This window comes from Hippocampus bargibanti, linkage group LG17 (genome assembly GCF_051943395.1).
Source record: "Hippocampus bargibanti isolate YZ-2025 linkage group LG17, ASM5194339v1, whole genome shotgun sequence".
NCBI lineage: Eukaryota > Metazoa > Chordata > Actinopteri > Syngnathiformes > Syngnathidae > Hippocampus > Hippocampus bargibanti.
In genome coordinates this window covers 14,880,233-14,893,324 of record NC_142750.1, presented here as the reverse complement: position 1 = coordinate 14,893,324, position 13,092 = coordinate 14,880,233, and the positions used below count along the sequence as shown (strand labels likewise).

The following is a 13,092-nucleotide window of genomic DNA, read 5'->3' as shown; positions in this document are numbered from 1 at the left end:
TATGGCACGTGATGATTCTTGATTAATATGCATCAAGTCAAGCTCATGATTGTTTTTCATCCCTGTTCAAAAACCTCTCCAGTGTTTTTTTCAAACCATGTATGCAACAAGAGCACAAGGCCTTCCGCACGGACACACACACATGGAGGTTTCTGCGCATGTGCAAAGGGTATACTGTACTTCCTTTTCTCAGCCTTTTAATATGACACTTCAAAACCATAATGGTTTATTTATATTTGTTCAGACAAATCAAGGGTCAGACACCGGAAAAGGAGTGACACATGCCGCCCCTCTACTTGATTTATTTTTATTTAAAGAGAGCATCGCGCTGAACCCTGTTCTCTGTTATGTCACGACCGCTCAAGGAGTGGTGACAGGACATGAGGGACGAAGAAAAGTGGTACGGGGTGGATCCGAAATACACGGTGGAGACGGTAAATTCAAGAAGGGTTTTTACTGAGACACGCAAAGCAAACAAGAAATCAGGCAACAGAGAAGAACAGGGTAACAGACCTGCGTACTGCTGGGTGACAGGGAACTACAGAGAATACACCGGCGCGGACCGAGCAGGAAAGGGTGGCTTTTATAGCCAGAAGGCACAATTAAGGGAATGAGAAACAGGTGAGTGAGTCCGGAGAGCAGGGAGGGCAGGGGCCCGCTCCTGGCGCAGAAGAGGGTGTGACAGGAGGGGAGGGGTACGCTCCTGGAGCTGAGGAGGATGTGACAGTGCCTCTCCCCTCAATGGACGCCTCCTGGCGGCCCACCCGGTTTGGAGGAGTGGGCCAAATGGAATGCCCGGGTGAGAGATGGGTCGAGGATCCAGGAACGGGGAACCCACTGTCGTTCTTCGGGCCCGTAGCCCTCCCAATCGACCAGGTACTGCAATCCCCTGGCCATGCGTCTAGAGTCCACTATCTCCCGCACGGTGTAGACAGGGTCGCCGTCCACCATCCGGGGGGGCGGGTGCTGGAGCCAGGGGGCTGGTTTCCCCAGGCTTGAGGAGGGAGACGTGGAAGACCGGGTGGATCCTCATCGTGGGTGGCAGCCGGAGCCTCACCGAGACCGGGCTGAGGATTGCCTCGATGGGAAAGGGACCAGAGAACCGTGGACCCAGTTTGGCCGATGTCCCGGCCAACCGGAGGTCCCTCCTGGACAGCCATACCCCCAGCCTGACCTGGTAAGTTGGTGCCTGACTGCGACGACGATCCGCAATATGTTGGTTCCGGGATGCCGTGCGCGACAGGGCGGCTCTGGTCTCTTTCCACACTCGATGGGCCCGTCTCAGGTGGCGTGGGATCGACGGGACCTCCACCTGGCCCTCCTGGGTGGGGAATAGCGGCAGCTGATAACCACAGGCGGACATGAAAGGGGACCGACCTGTGGCTGTGGAGACCAGGGTGTTGTGTGTGTACTCCACCCACGGCAAGTGGGGACCCCACGACGCAGGACGGTGGAGGCACACACACCGGAGAGCCGCTTGCAGGTCCTGGTTCTTGGCCGTTGGTCTGGGGATGGTAGCCAGACGACAGGCTCGCCGACGCCCCTAGGGACCGACAGAAACGTTTCCATACCTTGGACACGAACTGCGGTCCCCGGTCCAACACGATGTCCGCCGGAATCCCGTGGAGACGGACGACATGGTTAACCAGGAGTTGAGCCGTCTCGATGGCGGACGGCAACCTGGTTAACGGGATGAAGTGGGCCGACTTAGAGAAGCGGTTCACAACGGTGAGGACGACCGTCTTGCCACGGGAAGGGGGGAGGCCCGTGATGAAGTCAACGGAGATATGGGACCAGGGTCGGGAGGGAATCGCTAGCGGCTGGAGAAGTCCCGCCGGGGGTTGGTGGGAGACCTTCCTACGAGTACAGGCCGGGCATGCTTTCACAAATTCTGTGACGTCCCTCCTGTACTCCGGCCACTAGAACCCCTGGGCGATGAGCTGGATCGTCCTGTTGACCCCCGGGTGACAGGCGACCCAGGAGGCGTGTCCCCATTACAGCACTTCGGTGCATAGAGTGGGGGGGACGAACAGACGATCCACCGGGCAACCCTTGGGGATAGGGTTACCCCCCTGGGTCTCCTGAAACTTCCTCTCAACCTCCCACCGCGGGGCGCCCGGCTCGTGAATACGAGATAAGGCGTCAAGCTTGGTGTTCTGCGACCCTGGGCAGTAGGTGAGAGTAAAGTTAAATCGCGTGAGGAACAGTGCCCATCAGGCCTGAGTCTCTTGGCGGACCGAATGGCGGCCAGGTTCTTGTGATCAGTGTATACTGTGAAGGGGCGTTTGCCCCTTTCAAGCCAGTGTCCCCACTCCTGCAGCACCAGGATGACCGCCAGCAGTTCCCGGTTCCCCACGTCGTAGTTGGCTTCAGCGGGGCTGAGCCGGCGGGGGAAGAAGGCGCATGGGTGGAGCTTCTGGTCGACCGGGGAGCGCTGGGATAGGAGCAGGGCCCACCCCGGACTCCGATGCGTCGACCTCAACCGCGAACGCGAGGTCCGGGTCGGGGTGACGTAAGACCGGAGGGTTGGAGAAGGCGTGACGGAGCCGGTTAAACGCCCCCTCTGCGTCGGGTGTCCACCTGAAGGGGACCTTGGTGAATGTGAGATTAGTGAAGGGGAGTGCCTTCTGACTATAACAGCGGCGGTAGAAATTGGCAAACCCCAAAAATCGCTGGAGTTGTTTGCGCGACTTCGGGGTTGGCCACTCTACCACCGCTTTGGTCTTGGTGGGATCGGCCCGGAGTTGCCCCTGCTCCACGACGAACCCCAGAAAACACAGGGAGCAGACGTGGAACTCGCACTTCTCTGCCTTCACGTAGAGCCGGTTTTGCAGGAGCCGCGCCAGGACCCGTCGGACGTGCTGCCGGTGTTCTTCTGTGGATTTAGAGAAAATGAGGATGTCGTCTCAATACACAAACACAAAAACCTTGAGAAAGTCCCTGAGCACATCGTTGATGAGATTTTGGAATACGGCGGGAGCGTTGGTGAGTCCGAACGGCATCACCAGTTATTCAAAATGCCCCAAGGGCGTTTTGAACGCGGTCTTCCACTCGTCCCCCTCTCTGATGCGAACCAGGTGGAATGCGCGACGCAAATCCAATTTTGTGAAGATGGTAGCCGATTGGAGAGGCACGAAGGCCGAATCCATGAGGGGGAGAGGGTATTTGTTGCGAATGGTGATGTCGTTCTGACCCCGATAGTCGACACACGGGCGCAGGGATCTATCTTTCTTTTCAATAAAGAAGAACCCTGCGCCGAGCGGGGCATGCTAGGGTCGGATCAGTCCCGCCGCAAGGGAAGAGTCAATGTATGTGCTCAGGGCTTCTTGTTCCGGGTGTGAGATATGATAGAGTCGGGAATCCGGTATTGGGGCCCTCGGCTGCAGTTCGATGGCGCAGTCATATGGTCGGTGGGGTGGCAGGGATTGCGCGTTGTCCTTACTGAACGCCTCCCGCAGATCATGGTAACAACGCGGCACGCCCTTAAGACAGATCTCTTTGGGCGCGCCGCCGCGGGAGGGGTCTCGCCCTGCCGTAGCCGACTGTACGCAATTGGCATAGCAGTAGGGGCTCCAACCCTGTATGGTGAGACCCTCCCATGAGATGGAAGGGTCATGGGTGCTGAGCCAAGGGAGGCCCAGCACGAGTGGCACGTTGCGGGAGGGCATGACCAGAAATTGACGGCGTTCGACATGGTTACCCGCTAGCCGGAGTTTAAGAGGTACCGTGATGCGCGTTACCCGGGCTAACAGTCGGCCGTCAAGGTCCAGGATCTCCTTGGTAATCTTGAGTTCCTCGAAGCCGCAACCCAATGTCTCTGCCAGTTGAGGATCGATGAAGCACCCGTCCGCCCCCGAATCTACTAACGCCCGTATAGCTTGGGAGTTGGACGGGCCAAATAATTTGCCGTCCAACTCCAACCGCATGACAGGCGCCGTCCTTGACGCCTCCGACGGCCGCCGCGGTCGCCTTTTGGCCGGGGACTTTCGGGTGCTGTAGGTCTTAGGCGGGGGCCCTTGAGTGCGATGGCTCCCGTGGTTGGCACGATCGCCCCCGCTCCCCACCTGCATCGGCTCGGGGAACTCCTCCTGGCGTCGCGCCTGCTCGTCGCCGTCGGGTGTGGTCGTCCGCTGCGTGCTTCCGGGTTCGCTGGGCCGCTGGGTGCCTTGCTCCCGCTGCCTCTCCCGAAGGCGATGGTCCAGGCAGATGACTACATCGATCATCTCGCTGAGGGTGGTGTCAGCGTCGCGGGTGGTCAACTCGTCTTTGAGAGCGGCGCTCAGTCCGTGACGCAACACTCCCCTCAGCGCTCGATCGTTGTAGCCACTCCGGGCAGCCAGGATGCGGAAGGCGATTGAGTATTCAGCGGCCGTCACGTACGAACTCGTCACCAACTCAAAAACAAGACTTCCTGAATATTCAGAGCGAGTCTTAAAATGTAAAATATAGCTATATGCGGTGGAATCTTATTAAAATACGCTCAGTAGAAGTCATTTGAAGCCATTTTACAAATTATGGACACAACTTGTCCGGAGACGTCGGTTGTCCTTTAAAGGTTAAAGAACTGTGAATACAGACATTTGAAACTTTATTAAAATAATTAGTTTCCTGTGTTTTTTTTTCCAGTCGTCTGTATATACCTTATGACCATTATAATTATTGTATTTATTTATTACTGGTTAATTTATTTTTGTATTCATTTTTCCATTTATTCATTTAATTCATTTTCTTGTGTGTTAAAAATAAAGATTTTGATAACATTAAAATGTTTTATCTGTGCTTTTCTTGTGAAAATCCTGATGCGGCCCAGCCTCACCCAGACTCTGCCTCTTTGAGTTTGAGACCCCTACTCTAGACCCTCGTTCTCCTTAAAAACAAAACAAGCGATAGAGAACATGGCTGCCTGATGCATCTATCAATCGTGTGAATGCGTGTTGGCAGATTTGCTCCGATGCATTTGTTTCTTATGTGTAATACTACTACTACTACTACTACTACTACTAATAATAATAATAATAATAATAATAATAAATACATTTCATTTATAAGCGCCTTTCAAAACTCTCAAGGACACTTTACAGTTTGTGCACAGAATCGTGTACACTTATCCATTTATTGCTATTTCCATCACCAGCCTTGCACCATTTTAGCTCAAATCCAGTTTGTCGCAACTGCTGGTAGACAACAACGTTACCGCCAATCGCCACGGTTGTCACGGCAAACCAGCAAAAGTAATCCTCAATCGTATTTTTTTAATCGCTGCATACAGTCTGATTGATAAAAGTATGACGTGCGCATGCGCGGTAAACTGTCTGCATTTGCGATTGTGTTAAGCGGTTTTTTTTAATCATTTCAAATAATGTATGGCATACTACAACTTTTATACGGGAATTGTAATCATTTATAAGGGCAGCTATTAGCCAAGGTTGGGAGGTATGCTGTTGAGATCTTCAGCGCTTTCGCGATGCATTTGGGAGAATAAAGAGTCGAGAAGGTCCTCTTGTTTAGATCATACAAGTAGGATATTTATTTGCCGAAGCACAGACAGCAACCACTGCGTTCATCGTCGTACGAGAAGTCAAACACACAAACTGGCTTTTATCGCTGTCAAGTCACGTGATGTCGCGTCGTGGCTAGGTTGCCAGATCAGTTCAGTATTACAGCATTACATAAAATGAGGATACAATCTAACTTTCTCAACACCCCCACTTATACTCAGTTTGCTGTAATGTAAACCAAAAGTAAATAGAAAAATGTAGACTCTGTCTTACACATTTCAACTTCCAAAAATAATTGGTGCAAACTCAATCAACTTTGACTTTGAGACTGGTTTAGTCATGATGTCGGCCACCATTGCTTCAGTTGGACAATACACCAAGTTCATTTTACCCTCATTAACAATTGACCTGATGAAGTGATATTTTATGTTCACATGTTTACACCTCTGTCTATGGACAGGATTTTTAGCAAGTGCAATTGTTCCCTGGTTGTCTTCAAATACAGTTGTTTTCGTGTATTGGTAGTCATCAATAGCCTCAAGTAACTGCTCTAGATATAAGCACTCTTGTATTGTTGAAGCTAGAGCCATATATTCTGCTTCACAGGTGGAAAGCGCAACTGTTGGCTGTTTCTTTGTTTTCCAAGAAACTAAAGAGCTGCTTTTACTAATACTAACACAGTATCCTGTAGTACTGCGTCTGTCACTGGAGTCAGATGCCCAGTCTGCATCGCTGTAGGCTTGAATACCTAGCTTCTCACTGTCATCTCTTTTGAAACTCAGACCTTTTTCAGCAGTGCCTTTGAGGTATCTTAACACATGTTTCACAGTGTTCCATTGCTCTTCTGTTGGCTCACCAAAGTATTGCGACAACCTGCTTACCACAAAACTCAAATCTGGTCTGGTACATGTCGTCAGATAGATCAGACTACCCACTGCTTCCCTATAAGTTCTGACATCACTCATCTTCATTGCATTTTTGGAATATTCCAACTTTTGCTCACAAGGTGTTTTTCGAACCTTACAATCATACATGTTGAAACGCTGTAGTATCTTGTTAACATATTTTTCCTGTGACATTTTTACACATCCATCTGATTGACTAAAATCGATACCCAGAAAATGTTTAAGTGTGCCAAGATCTTTCATTTTGAACCTTGCAGAAAGCATCTCTTTAACCTTTTTCAAAACCATTTCATTGCTAGCCGCAATAATCATGTCATCGACCCATATGATTATGATCACCTTGTCACTTTTTGACTCTTGAACATAAATACAATGGTCGGCTGGGTTTTGCTTGTACCCATTATCGGTTAAACAGTCATGCAAGACTTTGTTCCAATTTCTGCCAGATTGTTTGAGACCGTAAAGTGATTTTTGTAGTTTGTAAACTAGACCATCATCTTTTTCTTCATAACCTTCCGGTGGTTTCATGTAAATGTCATATTCCAAAGGTGCGTGTAAATACGCTGTTCTCACGTCCATCTGGTGAAGGAGTAAGTCTTCCTGAGCTGCTTTTTGAAGCACCACTCTTATACTTGTTAGATTTGCTGTTGGTGAAAATGTCTCTCCATAGTCTATGTCCTTCACCTGGCTATAGCCCTTTGCTACAAATCGTGCTTTGTATTTATCTCTACCGTCTACACCACGTTTGATAGCATATACCCATTTACCCCCCACTGTTTTCTTGCCCGCAGGTAGGGTTGTCACAGTAAATGTGTTGTTGTCATTTAATGACTGAATTTCCTCATCCATGGCTTTTGCCCATTCTTGAGAATTATTTGATCTCATTGCCTCTGCATATGTTTGCGGAACACCACACACAGCTCTGTAACAGTAGTCTACTGTGGTGTGTGCCCCATCGTTATCGCTGTACTCAATCACAAAATCATCAAAGTGACTAGGTTTCTTTCTTTCCCTAGTAGGATACCTTCTATTTTCAGGTTCATCATTTGTGTCACTTTGTCGTGTGAGGTTATGTTCATTTGGCTCTGTGACTGCACTTTTGCGTGCATCCCTGTCTTGTACACATGACTCTTGGGCTCTTTTATTAGGCTCCTGAAAGACCTCACTAGTCTTAGGCTGTAATCTCATGCCATAATATGTGTTTTCATCTGTTTCATTTATCTGTGTCTCTTTCTCAATATGCAAATAGTACAACTTTCCATACACATGTATACCATATTTTGTCCCACCTTTCGTAATCAGTGAATTTTTACCTTCTTTAAATATCACTGTTGCCCCGTTGGTGGTTGCCTTCTTTACAGACAAAATGTCTTGGGGGTATGAAGGAATGTATAAAGCACCTCTCAGCGTTGCTTTATGTCTTTGTCCTTTGATGTCAATCAAAGAGACCTCAGCATCTCCCCTTTTATGTGCGACTCCGCTGCATTGTGTGCCGTCCGCCAGCTCCACGCGGTGTCTTTCCGGTTTGAACGTGCTGTCGAAATTCTTGAACATGTTCACATCAGTGATGATATGCGAAGTGGCTCCTGTGTCCACCATCAATCCTCTCTCTCTGATGTCGCGACCCAACTGCTCCCTGGATCTGGCCTCGCCGTCCTTCATCTTGAGCACGATGTCGGTGTCGCCGTCTTCTGACGCTTTACTGGCGTCATCTCGTCTGTCCTTGTCCTTACGCCTGCACGTTGCGTCTTTATGTGTCTTGCTTTTGCAATGACTGCACCATGTCTTCTGTCGACATTCTCTTGCTATGTGGCCTTTGATACCACACTTGAAACACACTATGCTTGTGTCATCACTGTGCTGGTCACGGGTGTTGGTTTTGGTGGTTTGTCGTCCACTCCGACCCTGTGTCTTCATCACACTGTCCCCTGACTCAGTGTTCAATTTCTCAGTGGCTTCAAAACTCCGTAGCTTCGTCTTGAAATCTGCAAACTTGATTTCATCATTTGAATGCGCTACATGGATTGTGAATGGCTTGAAACTTGCTGGTAGTCCTTTTAATACCATGGCAACAAGTAGTCCATCTCCCAAAGTTTCACCTGCATTTCGGAGTGCTGTGATGGCGGTTTCGGCTTTGATGATATAGTCTGTAACACTTTCATCGTTCCTCTTTTGAAGCGACGTGAGCGTGGTGTACAGATTTATTATCCGTGGTTTTCCTTTCCCGGCATAATATTCTCTCAATATCTTCAAAGATTTTCTTCCATCATCAGGTGCATCTCTCATTATTAGTGAGAGGCTCTTGTCATCAAGCATATTTATCAATTCGGCATACGCATCGGCATTTTTCTCTGCATCCGTAGCCATATCGGAACTCGTCGCCGGCTCGCTTAGCACGGTCTTCTTTAGTCCCAATAAATGAAAATGTCCGAGCATTTTTGTTTCCCATATCTCGTACTTATCTTCATCTCCGTCGAATGCCAGTCGAAGGTGCCTGCTTGCCCTTCCTTGATCCATCTTGACCGCTGTTTAGCCGGTTAGCGATAGCCTCGTTTGCTCACCGCTCTTTCAAGTCTGGATACACTTCTGGCTTCACTTTATCTCCCAAACGTCTCCTGGGCCCATAACCTGTTGAGATCTTCAGCGCTTTCGCGATGCATTTGGGAGAATAAAGAGTCGAGAAGGTCCTCTTGTTTAGATCATACAAGTAGGATATTTATTTGCCGAAGCACAGACAGCAACCACTGCGTTCATCGTCGTACGAGAAGTCAAACACACAAACTGGCTTTTATCGCTGTCAAGTCACGTGATGTCGCGTCGTGGCTAGGTTGCCAGATCAGTTCAGTATTACAGCATTACATAAAATGAGGATACAATCTAACTTTCTCAACATATGCAAATGTTTTGAATGCCAGACTGCATTTATAGAATCAGAATCAGAAAGCCTTTATTAGTCCCACAATGGGGAAATTTACAATATACTGCAGCAAAATTGGAAAGGGGCGGGCTGTCAAAAGATAAAACAAAGTATTCTATGCACAAAAGAAAATGTCAGGAGGTTGAGATATACAACCGTATAAAAGTTTCATAAAAAGAACTGTACATAGTGCAAAGTACAAAAATAAAAGCATTTGATACATGTAACTGTAAGCGCCTATATTTTGTTCTTCTACTTGTTCTTTTTCCTTTCATAATTTTGCTATTGTGAATGTATCCACCGGGCGACGAAAAAATGTTTTACAATATTTTCCTTTCGGCTTTCCCATATCGAATATCCATAAATGGAACGGTTGTAGTTGGGCACCCGGGTCTAAAGGGAGCGCTGCAATCTGAGGGGGAAATAATATCCAGGTGTCTTCTACACGTTGCCGAACAAGTGCTCTCTGGGAACAGGTGGATCTACTAAGTACTGTAGTCTTAATGCTACACTTTGTGATGGAAGATGTACCCGAAACGATTTAAGACGTCGGCCAGAGAAGAGCTAATAAGGTACTACATCCTACATCCTTCGTGTTTTATTTGAGCCTGTGAAGGCAGCGCAGTATATTATGACGTGGCCGGTAACTCCACGTCTCGAACTGGCGTATCCGGCCCGACGGGTGTTCGTGACAGTCAAGTTCCTTATTCCTTTCCACAGCTCGAAATTAACCTTTTCTCTTCAACCATATGTGTTTTTAAACTCAATTTGACATGAGTGTTTTGGTGTGGCGCGCTCGACGGACATTTCTTCAGGTACACGTTGGAGGAGATACGTCTTAAATGTCCAACGTTCTCACTCACTATGATCGGTTTTGATTGACAGACACCACGGGAGAGTAATTCGTTTAAAATTGACATTTGCGGTTGGTTTTGATCACGCTTCGAACTGTGAGTCATATACGTATTTAGAATCACTCTCCAGCCTGTCGCATTGTTTCACTCTTTCAACGAATGTTTACAGTGATATTTATTCATCGTGAGATCATGAATGAATCTCAGCGAAACAGAAGTTTCATATAGTTCAGTATTCCAATTCCAAAAGTGAAACTCGTGTATTGTAGATGCAACTAATGTGAATTTTGAAATGAATACAAATATTAAACAATACATTTTTCCACAATGTACATGTACATGGATTCTAATTATTTGAGAGGAACCACTAATTACCTACTTACCTACGACACATTTTTATTTGTCGTGATTTAGGTGAGAATTTATAGTCATGTTTTATATTGTTTCAAACTCTTATGACGATGATCCAGGCTTGTGCACTGAATATTAACAAAATCTGAGGGTGTGAAATCCCATCTCGATGTTCAAGCGAGTGTTTGTTTGTTTGTTTTTTGGGTGCTGCTTATTTTCTCACACCATATCTATGACTGTGCGTCCCTTAGTTGCTTCACGTGTAGCCAATCAAGCATTCGGGAACACCACCATGAAGAAGACCAAGCAGATCAATGTCAAGCAGACCCTCGCTCTGGCGAGAGCCTTTCACTTGGTGTACTCCTGCGCCAAATCCTGCCTGCTCCCCTTCCTCACGCTGTACTTCAGACAGCTGGGACTCGCTCCTGAGATGGCGGGCATCATCATGGGCACCAAGCACCTTATTTCGCTGGTGTGGCAGCCCCTGGCCAGCTCGCTGGCCAAGATGTACAACAAGAGGCGAGCGGTGATACACGGATCTTTGGTGTGTTCAGCTGCGGTATCCCTTGTCGTGCTTCTTTTTCCGCCTGTGGATCTGCAAACGCACATGGACATCTGCAACGGAGCGAGTTTGAGAAGCACTACGTTGCCCTTTGAGTCTGACGGAAAAGTCAGCGCGGCTACTATTGCCTTTCCTGTCGCAGTCGGGAGAACTTCACAGCTTCCCGCGCTCATAACAAACAGGACAGCGGATCCAAAGACCAACAGCGCAATTGAGTTCCATCCGACAACTTTTTCCTCTGCGATGGAAAAGAAGACGCGACGCAAACGGGACGCCGAGGAACACGAAGAGGAAGGCCAGTTGGATTTTCTGTCCAGTCTGAAGGTGATGGATGTTCAACACCAGCTCTTCTTCTTGGTACTCATCACCGTGTCTGCATGGGAGCTGGCGGCAGCCCCACTTGACTGGACGGCGGACGACGGCCTGTACGACTATCTGGATTACGCAGATGCTTCCGATCGGTACGGCAGCGCCGGGGCGTGGCCTTCGCTCGGCGCCGCGTGCGGCGCCGCAGGAGCGGGGCTGCTGGTCAGCCGCTTAAACTGTTTAATCATCGGACGCACCTCCAGGAGCGCCGTGCACTTCTTTCTCTACGCCGGAGTGTCGGCACTGGCCTTGCCCGTCGCGGCCTTCCTCCCTCTGTACTGGAACAGGCGGCCGGGAAAGGTCAACCGGCTGCTCAAGGTGGTTCGGCTGGTACGCGGCTCCCGGCGCGCCGCACTCTGCGCCGTCACCGCCCTCCTGGTGGGGGCGACGCGCTCGGCCGCCGACAACTTTCTCTTGTGGCAGATGCAGGATCACGGCGGCGGCGAGCTGCACATGGGGGTGTCCCTCGGCCTCGCGTCGCTCTCGCGGGCCGCCTTCCCGCTGGCGGCGGTCCGACTCGCTCGACTGCTCGGCTCAGGCGGGCTGCTGGCCGCGGGGGTGGCCGCCCTGGGAGCGCAGTGTTTGTATTACTCTTTCCTGTGGGGGCCGTGGGCCGTGCTACCCGCTCAGCTCATGAGCTGTTTCAGCAGCGGAGCCTTCTGGTGGGCCGTGAAGGTGCACGGCGACGACGTTGCCGCGCCGGGAACGGAGAGGACAATTAAGAGGCTCTACGATGTCTTGTCTTTCGACTTGGGGGGCGCGTTAGGAAGTTTTGCCGGAGGCTTCGCCGTTCGCTGCTGTGGGCTGAATTGGCTTTTCAGAGGATTGGCCACCGCCATGATGTTGTGGTGCCTATGTCTGCCTCTGCTCCAGTGCAACGCCCCCCGCCACTACAGGATCAACTATTCTCGCCTTTTGGCGGCGGACGCCAGTGAAGCCGGCGACTCAGAGTCGGAGGAAGAAAGAGACTGGCTGGATCAAGCGATGGAAGATGACAGCAGCAAAAACAGTCATGGAAAGACACTAAGCCCATAGTCTATACCAGGGGTGTCCAGAGTCGGTCCTGGAGGGCCGCCGTCCTGCCGGTTTTGCAGCTCTCCCAGGAGCAACGCACCTGATTGAAATGATCAGCTCATCGGCCAGCTCTGAAGCAGCATCAAAATGCTCCTGATGATTTGAATCAGGTGCGTTGCTCCTGGGAGAGCTGCAAAACCGGCAGGACGGCGGCCCTCCAGGACCGACTTTGGACACCCCTGGTCTATACAATGCCACTGCGGAGGATAACGAATGTACCGAACACGCCAGTGTGAAGTGGCAGCGCAAAACCAACATTGTGTCAACACAATGAACATTGTGTTTCGACCCGACCACAAACAGTGAGCTCAACTGCGCTTTATGAAAATCTGCAAGTCATTGATGCCTCCTCCAAAAAGAGCTGTTTAATCGGCTATGCTATTCTTGTTTTTGTTTTTTGTTTTTTTATGTGGGCAGAGGCCTCAACTGTTGTCAATTGACACAAGGCGCTCATTTTCAGACAAACAACCCCCAGCAGGTTTGTAGAAAAGGCGTGGAAGGCTTAATTGCGAATCCGCTCGGTGAAATGCAAATAGCAAACGTGTGCACAAGGCGAGGTTCGATG

At 49.7% G+C, this 13,092-nt stretch overlaps 1 protein-coding gene across 2 annotated transcripts; it reads left to right on the top strand.

The window, feature by feature from the left end:
• The first annotated feature begins 9,753 nt into the window (after positions 1-9,753).
• Positions 9,754-12,526, top strand: mfsd6l (major facilitator superfamily domain containing 6-like). 2 transcript variants are annotated; one of them, XM_089018825.1, is made up of 2 exons: positions 9,754-9,892; positions 10,777-12,523. In XM_089018825.1, the coding sequence occupies exon 2, from the start codon at positions 10,818-10,820 to the stop codon at positions 12,486-12,488; it is 1,671 nt and encodes a 556-aa protein (XP_088874951.1). In that variant the 5' UTR covers positions 9,754-9,892; positions 10,777-10,817; the 3' UTR covers positions 12,489-12,523. The 2 variants fall into 2 exon arrangements, with proteins under 2 accessions (XP_088874951.1, XP_088874952.1); XM_089018826.1 differs by lacking the exon at positions 9,754-9,892 and adding an exon at positions 9,997-10,135 and having other exon boundaries at positions 10,777-12,526.
• The last annotated feature ends 566 nt before the right edge of the window (positions 12,527-13,092 follow it).